General features: G+C 46.4%; 1 protein-coding gene across 1 annotated transcript in view; it reads left to right on the plus strand.

Annotated features, from left to right (window-relative positions):
- LOC310734700 (uncharacterized protein) overlaps positions 1–15,617 on the plus strand; it is a 133,110-nt gene that overhangs the window by 31,528 nt on the left and 85,965 nt on the right. The window contains exons 17-24 of the mRNA XM_083557068.1: positions 4,992–5,033; positions 10,389–10,406; positions 12,402–12,523; positions 14,365–14,637; positions 14,712–14,813; positions 14,933–15,047; positions 15,201–15,227; positions 15,438–15,455. Of these exons, the coding sequence (XP_083413194.1) occupies positions 4,992–5,033; positions 10,389–10,406; positions 12,402–12,523; positions 14,365–14,637; positions 14,712–14,813; positions 14,933–15,047; positions 15,201–15,227; positions 15,438–15,455 (717 nt within the window). The remainder of the gene's footprint in view (positions 1–4,991; positions 5,034–10,388; positions 10,407–12,401; positions 12,524–14,364; positions 14,638–14,711; positions 14,814–14,932; positions 15,048–15,200; positions 15,228–15,437; positions 15,456–15,617) is intronic.

The raw sequence follows: 15,617 nt of genomic DNA on the forward strand, positions 1-15,617 counted from the left end.
TGACACTGTGTAGCGAATTTAGCTCGCAAAAAGGGAAATATTTATGAGTAATTATAATGGGTAATAATTACTCATAAATATTTAAATTAGGTTGTTGAATTAACGTTACAATTATTTGGTCTGTTCTTCACCAAACAGACAGTATAGTCTTTTATTAGTTCTATAAAAGGGGTTCCACCCCGGCCAAGAAAGTCGCAATCCCCCTTTACTTTATACCGTACAAGTAATAGAGCATGTAAACAAGATCAAATATTGCAGGGACTTTAAAATGTGAGCGGCACTCAGAGACATCACTTATGAAAAATATGGCGTTTAATGAACGAGACAAACACAACAAAGATCAAACTACACAAATATACAAAACTGAAAGAATGAAAAAAAAGGAAAGAAAAAGTTAAGAATAGGTAAAAGGGGAAAGAGAAGGAGAAAGAAAGAAAGAAAGAAAGAAAGAAAGAAAGAAAGAAAGAAAGAAAGAAAGAAAGAAAGAAAGAAAGAAAGAAAAGCAATGGCAAGATTAACTTCAACAAAACCACCACCTAAACGAAAATCATTAAGAAATTTAAATTCACCTTGTAAATAAGGGTCTAAAGCTTAATCTTGTTGTTAGGCCGGGAGAATCGGAGGCGGATGCCATAGTAGGTTAAGTGAGTTTTGATAAGGACAAACCGCAATAGCTGTGTGAGAGAGAGAGATGAGCAGGTATATCCGTGCTATGCCCGAAAGGGCCGAGGTCCACAAAGCGCTGAGGTGATATACTGTCAGGGATTCACCCTGCCACGCCCCCCTCTGTAGCTGTCAGGGATTCACCCTGCCACGCCCCCGTCTGTAGCTGTCAGAGATCCACCCTGCCACGCCCCCCTCGATAGCAGTCACGCTGCTTCCCAAGATTACCGACAGCTGTGGCTCATGAAAGATCAGACTACATAAACTCACGTTCTTGAGTCACAGGCTGTCGGTCGTTATATTGTCAAGCTGGACAATCGCGTGGCTGCGCGACCGCCGGCTGTATATGCGAATTCCACTTCCGACTTGGATTACTCATTGCCGAAGGCTTTATGGATTATGCTTGGGACATTCGAACTCATAGCAGACAACGCGTATCGAGCGGATGTCTTTGTTTGTTGTTTTCAATGACTTATGAGTGTTTTTGTGTTGTACGGTTGTTGAAATAAAAGGACAATGATCGGACTATATCGGCTTCCGCATCTGCAGCCTGACAGAACGACCGACCTATACCGAACGCGGATTCGCCATTCCGCGATTCCGACCGCAACGGATCGGCAGCTGAACCCAGCTTCGGATTTCCTCCGGTAGCTCAGTGCCGCTTCTCGCGGTTCAGATCCACAGAAGCCGGATCATGAGAGCGCGGCTGCGCCACGCCCCTCAGAGAGCGCGAGGGGATTACCGGCTCGTTACTCGGGGAAAAAAGACGAATTGGGCGGATTTCTGCAAGGCATCGGCGAGTATGTGGCTGTTAACATTTCCCGGTTTCCTTCCGAACGAGCCAAGATTGCCCTCTGTATTTCCCTCCTGTCTGGAGAAGTGCTGCTGTGTTCCGGGGTTCTCGTGGACGCACCACACCATCTCCGAGCGTCGGCGAGCACACCATGCCGTCACAGAGCTTCTACAGGCGTGCCGCTCTGTTCCGAGGTTCCCGTGGGCATGCCACGCCGCCACAGTGTCTCCAGGAGTGTGCTTTCCCGCCACAAAGTCTCCATGAGAGCGCCGCGCCGCCACAGAGTCTCCACGAGAGCGCCGCGCCGCCACAGAGTCTCCACGAGAGCGCCGCGCCGCCACAGAGTCTTCACGAGAGCGCCGCGCCGCCACAGAGTCTTCACGAGAGCGCCGCGCCGCCACAGAGTCTTCACGAGAGCGCCGCCACAGAGTCTTCACGAGAGCGGCGCGCCGCCACAGAGTCGTCACGAGAGCGCCGCGCCACCACAGAGTCTTCATGAGAGCGCCGCGCCGCCAGAGTCTTCACGAGAGCGCCGCGCCGCCACAGAGTCGTCACGAGAGCGCCGCGCCGCCACAGAGTCGTCACGAGAGCGCCGCGCCACCACAGAGTCGTCATGAGCATGCTTTCCCGCCACAGAGCCGTCACGAGAGCGCCACGCCGCCACAGAGTCTCCAGGAGCATGCTTTCCCGCCACAGAGTCTCCAGGAGCATGCTTTCCCGCCACAGAGTCGGCACGAGAGCGCCGCGCCGACACCTCCGGTCACAGAAGGCGAAGTGACTCCTCCGAGTCCCTCTCCAGACGACGCCACATCCCAGAGCCCCTTCCAAGGCGACATCTCGCCCACGGAAAGCTCGGCTCTGCCCCAGGACCTCCAAGAGAGCTCCGCCCAGCTCCAGGTCGCTCCAGAGAGCTCCGCCCAGCTCCAGGTCCCTCAAGAGTGCTCCGCCCAGCTCCTGGCTCCTCAAGAGGGCACGACTCCGCTCCAGGCTCCTCCCGAGAGCTCGTCTCCGCTACAGGCTCCTCCCGAGAGCTCGTCTCCGCTCCAGGCTCCTCCCGAGAGCTCGTCTCCGCCTCCGAGCGACCCCACGAGCTCGTCTCCGCTTCAGTGTCCCAAAGAGAGCTCCACTGATGTCGTGGACCTCCAGGCGAGCCCTTCTCCGCTCGTGGATATCCAGGCAGGCTTCACCTCATTTCCAGGCTGCTCAGTAGGCTCCGATCTGCTCCTAAGGGTCCCAAGGAGCGGCCCTACGCCCAGGGGTTTCCCTATGCACTCACCCCGGCTCCAGGACTGCGAAAGGGAAGTTGAACCGCTGCCCCCGGGTTCCACCGACGGCGACGGCTCACCCCACAGTCCCGCAGAAGGCGACTGCTCGTCTCCAGCGCCCGCAGAAGGCGACGGCTCGTCTCCTGCGCCCGCAGAAGGCGACGGCTGGTCTTCAGCGCCCGCAGAAGGCGACGGCTGGTCTCCAGCGCCCGCAGAAGGCGACGGCTCGTCTCCAGCGCCCGCAGAAGGCGACGGCTCGTCTCCAGCGCCCGGAAGAAGGCGACGGCTCGTCTCCAGCGCCCGCAGAAGGCAACGTCTCGCCCCCGGGCTCCACAGAAGGCGACGTCTCGCCCCCGGGCTCCACAGAAGGCGACGTCTCGCCCCCGGGCTCCACAGAAGGCGACGTCTCGCCCCCGGGCTCCACAGAAGGCGACGTCTCGCCCCCGGGTCCTCTTCAGGGCGAAGGATCGCATACAGGCTCCACGCAGGGCGAAGGATCGCATCCAGGCTCCACGCAGGGCGAAGGATCGCATCCAAGCTCCACGCAGGGCGAAGGATCGCATCCAAGCTCCACAGAGGGCGACGTCTCGCCCCCAGGTCCTCTTCAGGACGACGGATCGCCCACAGGATCCCCGCATGGCGACGTCGGTCCTCCAGGTCCCTCTGACGGCGACGTCGGTCCTCCAGGTCCCTCTGACGGCGACGTCGGTCCTCCAGGTCCCTCAGAGGGTGGTACGACGCTCCTGGTCTCCGCCCGGGATGTCCTCCACTCCCCGGTCATTGTCATGGTTGGCGTCCAGTTCCGGTTCCCCGCCATGGAGATCGCTCCGGCTTCAATCCCCGCCAGGGGCTTTACTCAGCCTCCCGTCAGCACCGAGGGCGTGGCTTCGTTCTGGATCCTCCTGCAAGGTGTTGTTCCATGCCGGCTCTCCGCAGAGGATGCTCACCAGGCCTCCGTTGCTCCCAGGCGTCTAAGGAGGCCTTCCTCGGAGTGCCCTGGCCCGCCTGGCATAGGTGGGTTTTGGGGCGTCAGGTGTCGCCCCTGGATGGGGGGGTACTGTCAGGGATTCACCCTGCCACGCCCCCCTCTGTAGCTGTCAGGGATTCACCCTGCCACGCCCCCGTCTGTAGCTGTCAGAGATCCACCCTGCCACGCCCCGCTCGATAGCAGTCACGCTGCTTCCCAAGATTACCGACAGCTGTGGCTCATGAAAGATCAGACTAGATAAACTCACGTTCTTGAGTCACAGGCTGTCGGTCGTTATATTGTCAAGCTGGACAATCGCGTGGCTGCGCGACCGCCGGCTGTATATGCGAATTCCACTTCCGACTTGGATTACTCATTGCCGAAGGCTTTATGGATTATGCTTGGGACATTCGAACTCATAGCGGACAACGCGTATCGAGCGGATGTCTTTGTTTGTTGTTTTCAACGGCTTATGAGTGTTTTTGTGTTGTACGGTTGTTGAAATAAAAGGACAATGATCGGACTATATCGGCTTCCGCGTCTGCAGCCTGACATATACGTGGTACGCCTGGAAGCGGCGAGGCCCACACAGTCCGAAATTGTAGCCATAGCGCTAAGGTGATATCCGTGGTACGCCTGGAAGATGCGAGGTCCACACGATGCGAGAGAGTCTGGAAGTCCTCCTAGCACAACGTGCAATAACGGACGAAGCCCTGAAGAAGCAAGGGCCTTTAGTAGGCCGGGTGGAACGAGGGTTTCGGTGTTGGTAGTTAGTATGAGGGAAAAGCGCTCCGTGCAGGCGGGGCGCAGAGGAGAGGCGAAGCCGGTGGCGCCCTGACACATGCATTTAACCTGGTTGGTTAAATCATTACTTGCATTGGCTTTGTGCTGAACAAGAGTCCGGATGCGGTAGACAAAGGCAATTCTTGAAGAGTCCGTTAGGAGGGAGTTATACGTTCTTCCAGGTTCTCCTGAAGATCAGATTAGGAGAAGTTCTTGAAGGTAAAGCTTGGGGAAGATCCCCACATGTATGTGTGTGTGTGTACTGTGAACTAGGGCCAGGTATAGAAACTCGCTTGGTTATTATTTGAATGCTCATTTGAAGACAGATAGAGAGGTCAGGGATTATGCTTTTTTGAATCTTTGGTACGACTCTGTGGTACGAACCCCCCCCCCCCAATAGAGGTGTAAAATGTGGTGCTTGTCGTTTGATTGAACTGCAAATGGTAAAGTTTAAAAGGAATGCCTGGGACATGAAGTTTTCACAGTTCCCTCCATCTTTCTCTCCCTTTCTTTGTCTCAGACACTTCAACAACAACAACAACAACAACAACAACAACACCAGGTAAAGTTTCACTGAATGTGTGTTTATATATTAATGTGTGAATATTCGATCAATTCATTATTTATAAAATTATAAATATTTAAATTAAGTTGTTGAATTATCGGTAATGGAATTAATGTTAGAATTATTTGGTCTGTTCTTCACGAAACAGACAGTATAATCTTTGATTAATTCTATAAAAGGGGTTTCTCCCGGGCCAAGAAAGATGCAATCCCCCTTTACTTTATACCGTTCAAGTAATAGAGCATGTATTACGATCAAATATAGCAGAGACTTTGAAATGTACATAGAACTAACTACACAAACATACAAAAAGAAAGGAAAAAAGAAAAAAGAAAAGAAACATAAATTAAGAATAGGTAAAAGGAGAAAGAGAAGGGAAAAGAAGAAATAGAGAGAAAGGAAGAAAAGGAACGGCAAGCTTAACTTTAAAATAACCACCTAGACGAGACTCATCAAGAAATTCAACTTCACCTTGAAAATAAGGGGCTCGAGCTTAATCACGCATTCAAACTGGTTGGAAAAAACGTTACTTGCATTAGCTTTGTGCTGAACAAGAGTCTGGATGCAGTAGATGAAGAAATTCTTGAAGAGTCCATTAGGAGGAAGTTAGATGTTCTTCCAGGTTCTCCTGAAGATCAGAGTGGGAGAAGTTCTTGAAGGTAAAGCTTGCCGGAAGATCTGCCTCAATAGGGGTGTCCGAGTGTGTGTGCTTGGGGGGGGGGTTTCCTTTGATTGATCTGCAAATGTTAAAGGTTAAAATGGAATGCCTGGGGCATGAAATCTAAAAAACACAAGCCAGACCCTACATTCCCCCCATTTTGGCGGATGAATTTTAATGAAGGGGGACAGCATCAGCCAACAGTTATGAAGTTCAGCTGGCAGGTAGATCATGGTGGTCAGAAGGCAGGTGGATCATTGTGGCCTAATGGCATTAGCTTCTAGCTTCTCTCAGCCCTTGGTTTCTCAGCCCGAGGGTTGAGCATATTGAGGTTTAGCATTGTCTCTGACTGAGTCCCACATTTTCGGTGGTCCCGCCTAAAAGTGCGGAGAATAGTGGCAGTGCACCTGTTCATTGACCTATGTACTCCATTGATTCGTTTGAACAGGAATAGGGTAAGGCCAAGGTTCAGTGCGTACCCGATGGCTGTGGAGATGTAAAGCGCCATGTAAGTGGCGGTCCAGGATCGGGTTTACACCACCCCCCCTTTCTCAATCCTCAGTTCTAATTCAGGATCCAGGGTGAGATTGTGATTGGAAGGCACGGATATTTAAGAAGTCTTTCTCTCTGGCAACGTCCTGAGTAGTGGGTTCTCACCCTCCTTTGGAACTGGGAATTTGTGGGTATTAGGGGGTGTGGGAGAGCATATGGTTTCACAGGAAAACCACAAAAGGACCGTGTCTGAGTCAATCACGTCACATTTATTGAGTGTTTCTTTATTTCTCGCGCTCAGTGCCTCAATTACACGTCTCTGACACACACACACACACACACACACACACATCCTCGCGCTCCTCCTTAAATGCCCCCTCCGATCACTGAAAGAGAGAGAAGAGGCATTCCTGTGTCCTTGTTCGCAGGACCGCCCTGAGGTGCTATAAATGCCGCTGCCAATCGTTGCTATATATGACAATGTCGTCTAAATAGGCAGCAGCATACCCGTTATGAGGATGGAAAATCTGATCCATCAGACGTTGAAACTTCGCCGGTGCACCGATCAAACCGAACGGAAGAGTAACGAATTAGTGTAAACCAAACGGAGTGGAAAAGGTAGTTTTTTCCCGGGACATTGGCGTCAAGGTGATCTGCCAATATCCCCTGGTTAAGTCCAGCGTCGAATAAAAGCAAGGCGCGCCTAACCGATCAAGCAGCTCGTTGATGCGGGGCATTGTATACGCGTCGAATTTTGACGCCACGTTAACCTTATGGTAGTCCACACAGAACCGGACCGACCTGTCGCTCTTGGGAACCAAGACCACCGGGCTGCTCCAATCGCTGTGGGACTCCTTGACTACTCCCATGTCAAGCATCGCCTGGAGTTCCTCCCAACCACGTTCTTTTTGTGTTCGGGCAGCCGGTACGGGTGACTGCGCACCACGACACCCGTGTTCTATGAGGTTCAACCACTCTGGCAGGGGGGAAAACACATCCGCAAACTCATGTTGCAACCTTTTTACAACCCAAAATTTTACAACCTGTGCTCTCTGCAATGGCGAGAGGTGGTCTCCACAGGGGACCGAGGTGGATTCTGACATGACTTTGTCTTACCTCCGGTCCCAGCTTCTCCCTCTCTGGAATCACCGTTGCTAGAGACACAGGCACCGGCTCGCTCCATAATTTTAGGATGTTCAGGTGGTACACCTGGAGCGCATCACCCCTGTCCGTGCGCCGCACCTCATAGTCGACATCTCCCACCTGCCGTGTAACCTCAAAAGGCCCTTGCCATTTTGCGAGTAATTTAGAGCTCAACATGGGTAGCAGAACGAAGACTTTATCTCCCAGTGAAAACTGCCAAAGCCGCGCGCTTCTATCATACAGCCGGGATTGCCGTTCTTGAGCCTGTAAGCAAATTCCCCAGGGTTAGTTTTTCCAATGTGTGGAGTTTTGCTCTCAGATCCAGAACATATTGCATTTCATTTTTAGCACTCGAAGGTCCCTCCTCCCAATTTTCCCGGAGGACATCCAGCACTCCGCGCGGCTTACGGCTGTATAGTAATTCAAAGGGGGAAAACCCCGTGGAGGCTTGTGGGACCGCTCGTACTGCGAACAACAAGGGCTCGAGCCATTTATTCCAATTCCGTGCATCTCCCTGTACGAACTTCCAAATCATGTCTTTGAGGGTTCGGTTGAAATGCTCCACTAGGCCATCAGTTTGCGGATGATAGACACTGGTGCGGATCGATTTAATCTCCATTAACCCATACAGTTCGTGACATAAACGCCGTGGTCAGTCAGGATCTCTTTTGGGATCCTGACTCGGGAGATAATGCGGAAGAGTGCCTCCGCGATACTGTGTGCGGAGATGTTGCGGAGAGGCACTGCTTCCGGATATCGCGTCGCATAATCCACTATGACTAACGCAAAGCAATGTCCGCGTGCTGTCCGCTCTAATGGCCCGACGAGGTCCATGCCAATTCTTTCGAAGGGGACCTTGATTAATGGTAAAAGGCGCAAAGGCGCTTTTGGGATGGCCGGCAGATTCACCAGATGACATTCCCGGCATGCCGCACACCATCTACGCACATTGCCGTGAATGCTCAGAGCTCAGAGCGCTCCGGAACGCCGCCCGATCCTCAGCCTTTGCTCGGACCACCCTCTTAAACCGCTGTTCCTGCTCGGGATGCACCTGGAGGAGGGCCTGGTGTTGGGTTTGCTGGGGCTCGGCAAGTGCCTTCACTAGCTCCGTCAACGGTGATGATTCCATCTTTTTCTGTCCTGCGTTCACATTTCTGGGTTTTGGCACCACTGTAGGAGAGCGTATGGCTTCGAAGGAAAGGAACACCATGACAGGGCCGTGTCTGAGTCAATCACGTCACTTTTATTGAATGTTTCGTTATTTCTCATGCTCAGTGCCTCAATCACACGTCTCTAGCACACACACACACACACAAACACATCCTCGTGCTCCTCCTTAAATGCCCCCTCCGATCACTGAAAGAGAGAGAACATTTAATAGACATTATTTGCTTCAGGTGAGGCATTTCTGTTTCTACCTGCTCCCGGCCTCGCCATCCATTCACAAACCGGCACTCGGCCACGCCCCCGCTGCCACAGGGGGTATTAGTCAACTAGTTAAGGGAAATTCTGTGGTGGGTCTTTTTGTTAGTTCAGTCTCTGCTCTCGTTAACAGAGACGTAGCTCCCGGGAGTTTCTCACCGAGCTCCTCTCTGGTGTCTTTTTTCCGCTGATTTTGGCATGCGGTGTCTACGTGGAGATCAGTCAGGGCCTTTCGTAGTTTATCTTTTTCTTTTTGCAGCTCTGTGTCTTTCCCATCTGCCGTACTGCGCTGTATTTGAGTCTCTGCCATTAGTCCAGCTGACCGTGAGCACATGCTGGGTCCTTCTGAGCCTCCTCAGCTTGGATCCTCAGTGCTGAAGATTCCTGTTCCAGGCTGGAGATGCTTGCTTCATCCCCCTTTGCAGCACACAGGTTATCACCAAGCTGTTCTGGGCTCAGATTCTGCAGGTCACTAGTAGCCTTGGGCAGAGGGTACCAGTCATGGCATTCAACCAGGTCTCTAGTAGATCCCAGTGGGCATCAGAACTGGATGGTCAGGACATGCTGGTCGTTTTATAGTTTGAGGGTCCCTGTGAAGTCAACCAGAGAAGCCAAGGGGGTAATCTGGCTTTGCGTCTTCCAGGGTGGTGTGTGTGTGTGTGTGTGTGTGTGTGTGTGTGTGTGTGTGTGTGTGTGTGTGTGTGTGTATAGAGACTGGCTTGTGTTATCATTTGAATGCTCATTTGAAGACAGATAGAGAGGTTAGGGGTTATCCTTTTTTGTATCTTTGGTGTGGGGGTACGACACTGTGGTACGAATCCCCCGACCCCCCCAAAGTGGTGCTTGTCCTTTTATTGAACTGCAAATGTTAAAGACACTAGCCAGACACTACATTTATTTTTTTATTTTTTTATTTTTTTAAATGCTTAATTTTTACTGTTCTCTCCTACTTTCTCTCCTTTTCTCTGTCTCTCAAATACAGGCACTTCATTAACAACAACAACAACAACATCAACAACACCACCACCACCATCAACAGGTGAGGTTTTACTGACAGTGTGTTTACATATTAATGTGTGAATATTCATGTCAATTCATTATTTATGATATTTTAAATATTTAAATTAAGTTGTTGATTTAATGGTAATGGAATTGATGTTAGAATTATTTGGTCTGTTCTTCACAAAACAGACATTATAATCTTTTATTAATTATATACAAGGCTTTCTCCTGGGCCAAGAAAGATGCAATCCCTCTTTACTTTATACTGTACAAGTAATAGAGCATGTAAATAAGTCAAATATTGCAGGGACTTTTTTAAATGCTTAATTTTCACAGTTTCCTCCATCTTTCTCTCCCTTTCTTTGTCTCAGACACTTCAACAACAACAACAACACCAACAACAACAACACCACCACCAGGTGAAGTCTTACTGACAGTGTGTTTATATTTTAATGTGTGAATAGTCGATCAAATCATGATATTGTTCTACATCATATGAGGTCTTATACATTTTTATTCATGCCTTAGTTAATTTCATAATAATGTGTAACTTGATGGGGGTGAATCATTTATTTGTATTCTTCTTTTTTTACCATCTATGCTCTTCTTTGGTTTGTTCACAAAATGACATGCAGTTCCATCAACGACACCAGGTAAGGATTCATTATTCAATTTAATTCAATTCATTTTTATTTGTATAGCACTTTTAACAATGAACATTGTCTCAAAGCAGCTTTACACAGATAATGTGGTGATTAAGAGTAAATATATTCTTTATGAGTAAGTTTGTCCCTGATAAACAAGCCGGTGGCGACTGTGGCAGGCAAAAACTCTCGGAGATGGCATAAGGAAGAAACCTTGAGAGGCACCAGACTCAAGAGGGGACCCATCCTCATCTGGGTTGAACCGAATTTCCATTTATAGCAGATATACGATGTTGCGGGCTACAGTGATGATGATCAGAAGCAAACTGTATTCCTGAGTCAGTGTAGGAGACTGTTGACATTAACTACAGTCCAATCCATCCTCAAAGCGCCGGTTCTTACTCCGGAATTTCATGGAACTACCCAACGCGTTGATGAGAAACCGTCCCAAGCTGCACAGAGTGGCCTCCAGGCGGAGAGAACACTATCCAGAGACAGGCCTGGACGAAGTGGGAAGATCCACGGAGGGGAGAGGGGCAGGATTACTGGAGCCTCAGGAGCAAGTTTAACTCGACCGAGAGAGAGAGAGAGAGAGAGAGAGAGAGAGAGAGAAGAGCGTGACAGAAAGAGAAGGATATGGATTATTAATTGTCCTTATTGTTGTATGAAAGTTAATGTCACTGTGCAGCTAATGTCACTGTGTACCTAAGAAATAATCAACTGATCAAAGGCTTGACTGAATAAATATGTTTTCAACCTCGACTTAAACACTGAGACTGTGTCTGAGTCCCGAACACTGATTGGAACGCTGTTTCCTAGATCTAGTGACTGAAGCTTATTTATGCACTTATTTGCACACCCAGATAGTAAAGCATTACAGTAGTCTAATCTAGAAGTAACAAAAGCATGAACTAGTTTTTCTGCATCCTGTAACGATATCATATTTATAATTTTAGCAATATTTCTAAGGTGAAAGAAGGCGATCCTGGTGATATTATTCACGTGAGCCTCAAATGAAAGACTCGAGTCAATAATCACACCAAGGTCTTTGACAGCCGTACATGCTGAAACATGGTGTTTTTGTTTCAGCATCGTAATCGGAAAATTTGCTTCTAGCTGCATGTGGTCCTAGTAAAAGTACTTCCGTCTTATCTGAGTTGAGCAGAAGAAAGTTATCAAGCATCCACTGTCTAATGTCCTTTACACACTTCTCAACAATTTTTTAGCTGATCTCTCTCATCTGGCTTTGCTGAAATATACAGCTGTCTATCACCAGCATAGCAATGGAAGCGAATACCATGTTTATGAATAATTTCACCAAGAGGCAGCATATATAAAGAGAAAAGCAGAGGGCCTAAGACAGATCCTTGAGGAACACCAAACTTTACCTCAGAGAGTGTGGAGAACTCACCATTTACATCAACAAACTGATTACGATCTGTCAAATAAGACCTGAGCCAAGAGAGAGCTGTTCCCTTTATTCCAACAACATTCTCAAGTCTAGCAAGTAGTATAGTGTGATCAATGGTGTCAAAAGCTGCACTAGGGTCGAGCAAAACAAGTAAGGAGACAAAACCCTGATCAGAGGCCAATAACAGGTCATTTACCACCCTAACTAACGTCGTCTCTGTGCTATGATGAGGCCAATAAACATTAAAATTGTGTGTATGCAGCATATAGATGTGTAACATGTCTTCCCTTTTTAATATGTTTAGAATTATCCACAGTAATAATTAAAATAGTTTTGAGATCAATCATAATTTCGTCGTATTAAAGCTAATAAATGTAATATTTAGAAATGTTGCCTTGTCTGAATACTTTCCAGAAGAACTGTAAATAGTAAAGATAATAAAGTGTGCATCCAATCACACTATGTTCACATAAACAAGTGACAAAGGAACATGTTAATGGTTAATTTTCAGTGTGTGAAAAGTTTAAAAAAGTTTGTGTAAAAAATAAAATGTATTACTAAAACAGTGTTTTCTTATTGCTGGTTTGTTTCAGGTTCAACCTTGTTCCAAGTGGGACCAGGAGCAACACAACTTTTCCTCAGTGATGGAATGTATCAAACAATTCAGCTGCAGAAAACATTTAATTACGGTGGAAACACCTACTCTCAACTCTATGTAAGTGCAAATACAGGAATATGAAATTTTTTATTTCATTTACTGCATTTTTTAATATTGTTCTTATCTCACAATAGTATGTTTCATTTTAAGATGCATTTTTACACAATTTATAAACCTGATTCCAAAAACGTTGGGACACTGTACAAATTGTGAAAAAAAACAGAATGCAATGATGTTAAAGTTTCAAATTTCAGTATTTTATTCAGAATACAACATAGATGACAAAGCAAACGTTAAACTAAGAACATATATTTTTAAGGGAAAAATAAGTTGATTTAAAAATTTCATGGCTTCTACAGATCTCAATAAAGTTGGGACAAGGCCATTACCAGTGTGTGGCATCCCCTCTTCATTTTATAACAGTCTGCAAACTTTTGGGAAGTGAAGAGACAAGTTGCTCAAGTTTAGGAATAGGAATGTTGTCCCATTCCTGTCTAATACAGGCTTCTAGTTGCTCAACTGTCTTAGGTCTTCTTTGTCGCATCTTCCTCTTTATGATGCCCCAATCTTCTACGGGTGAAAGATCTGGACTGCAGGCTGGCCATTTCAGTACCCGGATCCTTCTTCTACGCAGCCATGATGTTGTAATTGATGCAGTATGTGGTCTGGCTTTGTCATATTGGAAAATGCAAGGTCTTCGCTGAAAGAGACGACGTCTGGATGGGAGCATATGTTGTTCTAGAACTTGGATATACCTTTCAGCATTGATGGTGCCTTTCCAGATGTGTAAGCTGCCTTTGCCACATGCACTCATGCAACCCTATACCATCAGAGATGCAGGATTCTGAACTGAGCGCTGATAACAACTTGGGTTGTCCTTATCCTCTTTAGTCCGGATGACGTGGCGTCCCAGTTTTCCAAAAAGAACTTCAAATTTTGATTCGTCTGACCACAGAACAGTTTTCCACTTTGCCACAGTCCATTTTAAATGAGCCTTTTAACGTGATCCTGAGCTTCTGGATCACGTTTAGATATGGATTCTTTTTTGACCTATAGATTTTAGCTGGCAACAGCTAATGGCACGGTGGATTGTGTTTACCGACAATGTTTTCTGGAAGTATTCCTGAGCCCATGTTGTGATTTCCATTCCAGTAGCATTCCAGTATGTGATGCAGTGCCGTCTAAGTGCCCAAAGATCACGTGCATCCAGTATGGTTTTCCGGCCTTGACCCTAATGCACAGTGATTGTTCCAGATACTCTAAATCTTTGGATGATATTATGCACTGTAGATGATGATCATTTCAAACTGTTTGGAATTTTTCTCAGAGAAACTCCTTTCTGATATTGCTCCACTACTTTTCACTGCAGCATTGGGGGAATTGGTGATCCTCTGCCCATCTTGACTTCTGAGAGACACTGCCACTCTGAGAGGCTCTTTTTATACCCACTTATGTTGCCAATTGACCTAATAAGTTGCAAAATGGTCCTCCAGCTGTTCCTTATGTTCCATATGTACATTTAACTTTTCGGGCCTCTTATTGCTACCTGTCCCAACTTTTTTGGAATGTGTAGCTCTCATGAAATCCAAAATGAGCCAATATTTTGCATGACATTTTTAAATGTCTCATTTTCAACATTAGAAATGTTATCAATATTCTAATGTGAATAAAATATAAGTTTGAGATTTGTAAATAATTGAATTCCTTTTTTATTCACAATTTGTACAGTGTCCCAACTTTTTTAGAATCGGGTTTGTATTATCACATTACGGATATATGTTTATCACGTTAATCACATGGTCACATGTTCACTTGCATTCACATTAAAGATGTAATGAGCTGAAATGCAATTTTTTTTCATGCTGGTAGATGAATAATGTGTATCTTCTCTCTCTCAGCTGAGTATGGACGGTTATGTGGCTTTCTTCATTCCAAATATCGATGATGAAGTGCCCAACCGAAATCTGGGCAAAGACATCATTGCACCACTGTGGACTGATCTGGACTCGGACAGTGGAGGAAGATGGACCTACGAGCAGGCCACAAGCGGACCTCTTATAGCTCAAACTAACAAAGAAATTAACAGGATGTTCCCCAATGTTTACTTTTCTACCTCTTGGGCCTTTGTATCCACTTGGGAAAATGTCCCACTTGAATTTTCCTCTTTCATGGTAAGTCCAAACAGATGATTCAGTCTTTTGATCTCAAAGCACCCAATATTAATCAAATTGTCCTTCTCTGTCAGGGTGCAACACTACAAGTTATTTTGGCCTCAGATTGTGGAGGTCAGTCTTTCATTCTAATGAACTATGGGACCATTCCTTCTATTCCATCCCCTTACTGGCTGGTGAGAACTTTATAGTTAAAAATATTTCCAGTAAAAATAAAGTATAAAGTATAATTCCCTTTCCGTGTATTCATCATGAGGTAAAAAATTGATTTTTTATTTGAATAAAATTTTTCTAGGCCGGCTATGGCAGGCAGAACAACATTTTTGTCACCATTCCAGTAAACAGTGCCCCTGAGCTGTCTTCATCTAGTAACGTCAATATCCCTGGTCGCTGGGCTTTTCAATTTACAGGTCATTATAATCTTTTTCACACTGTGTTTATGAATTTTGTTTGTTTGTTTATTTATTTATTTATTCATTTATTATCATTTTTATTTTTAGAAAATGCTTAATTTTTACAGTTCTCTCCATCTTTCTCTCTATTTCTCTGTCTCTCACATACAGACACTTCAACAACACCACCAACACCAGGTGAAGTTTCACTGACAGTGTGTTTACATATTAATGTGTAAACATTCGATCAATTCATTATATTGTTCTAAATAATTTGAGGTCTTATACATTTTTATACATGCCTTAATTGATTTCATAATGTGTAACATGATGGAGGTAAATCATTTATTTGTATTCTTCTTTTGTCATCTATACTCTTCTTTGGTTTGTTCACAAAATGACATGCAGTTCCATTAACGACACCAGGTAAGGATTCATTGACACTGTGTGTATGCAGCATATAGATGTGTAACATGTCTTCCTTCTTTTATATGTTTAGAATTATCCACAGAAATGTTGCCTTGTCTGAATTCTTTCCAGAAGCACTGTAAATAGTAAAGATGATACAGTGTGTATCCAATCTCACTA

Source organism: Silurus aristotelis (genome assembly GCF_946808225.1).
Source record: "Silurus aristotelis genome assembly, chromosome: 12".
Classification (NCBI taxonomy): domain Eukaryota; kingdom Metazoa; phylum Chordata; class Actinopteri; order Siluriformes; family Siluridae; genus Silurus; species Silurus aristotelis.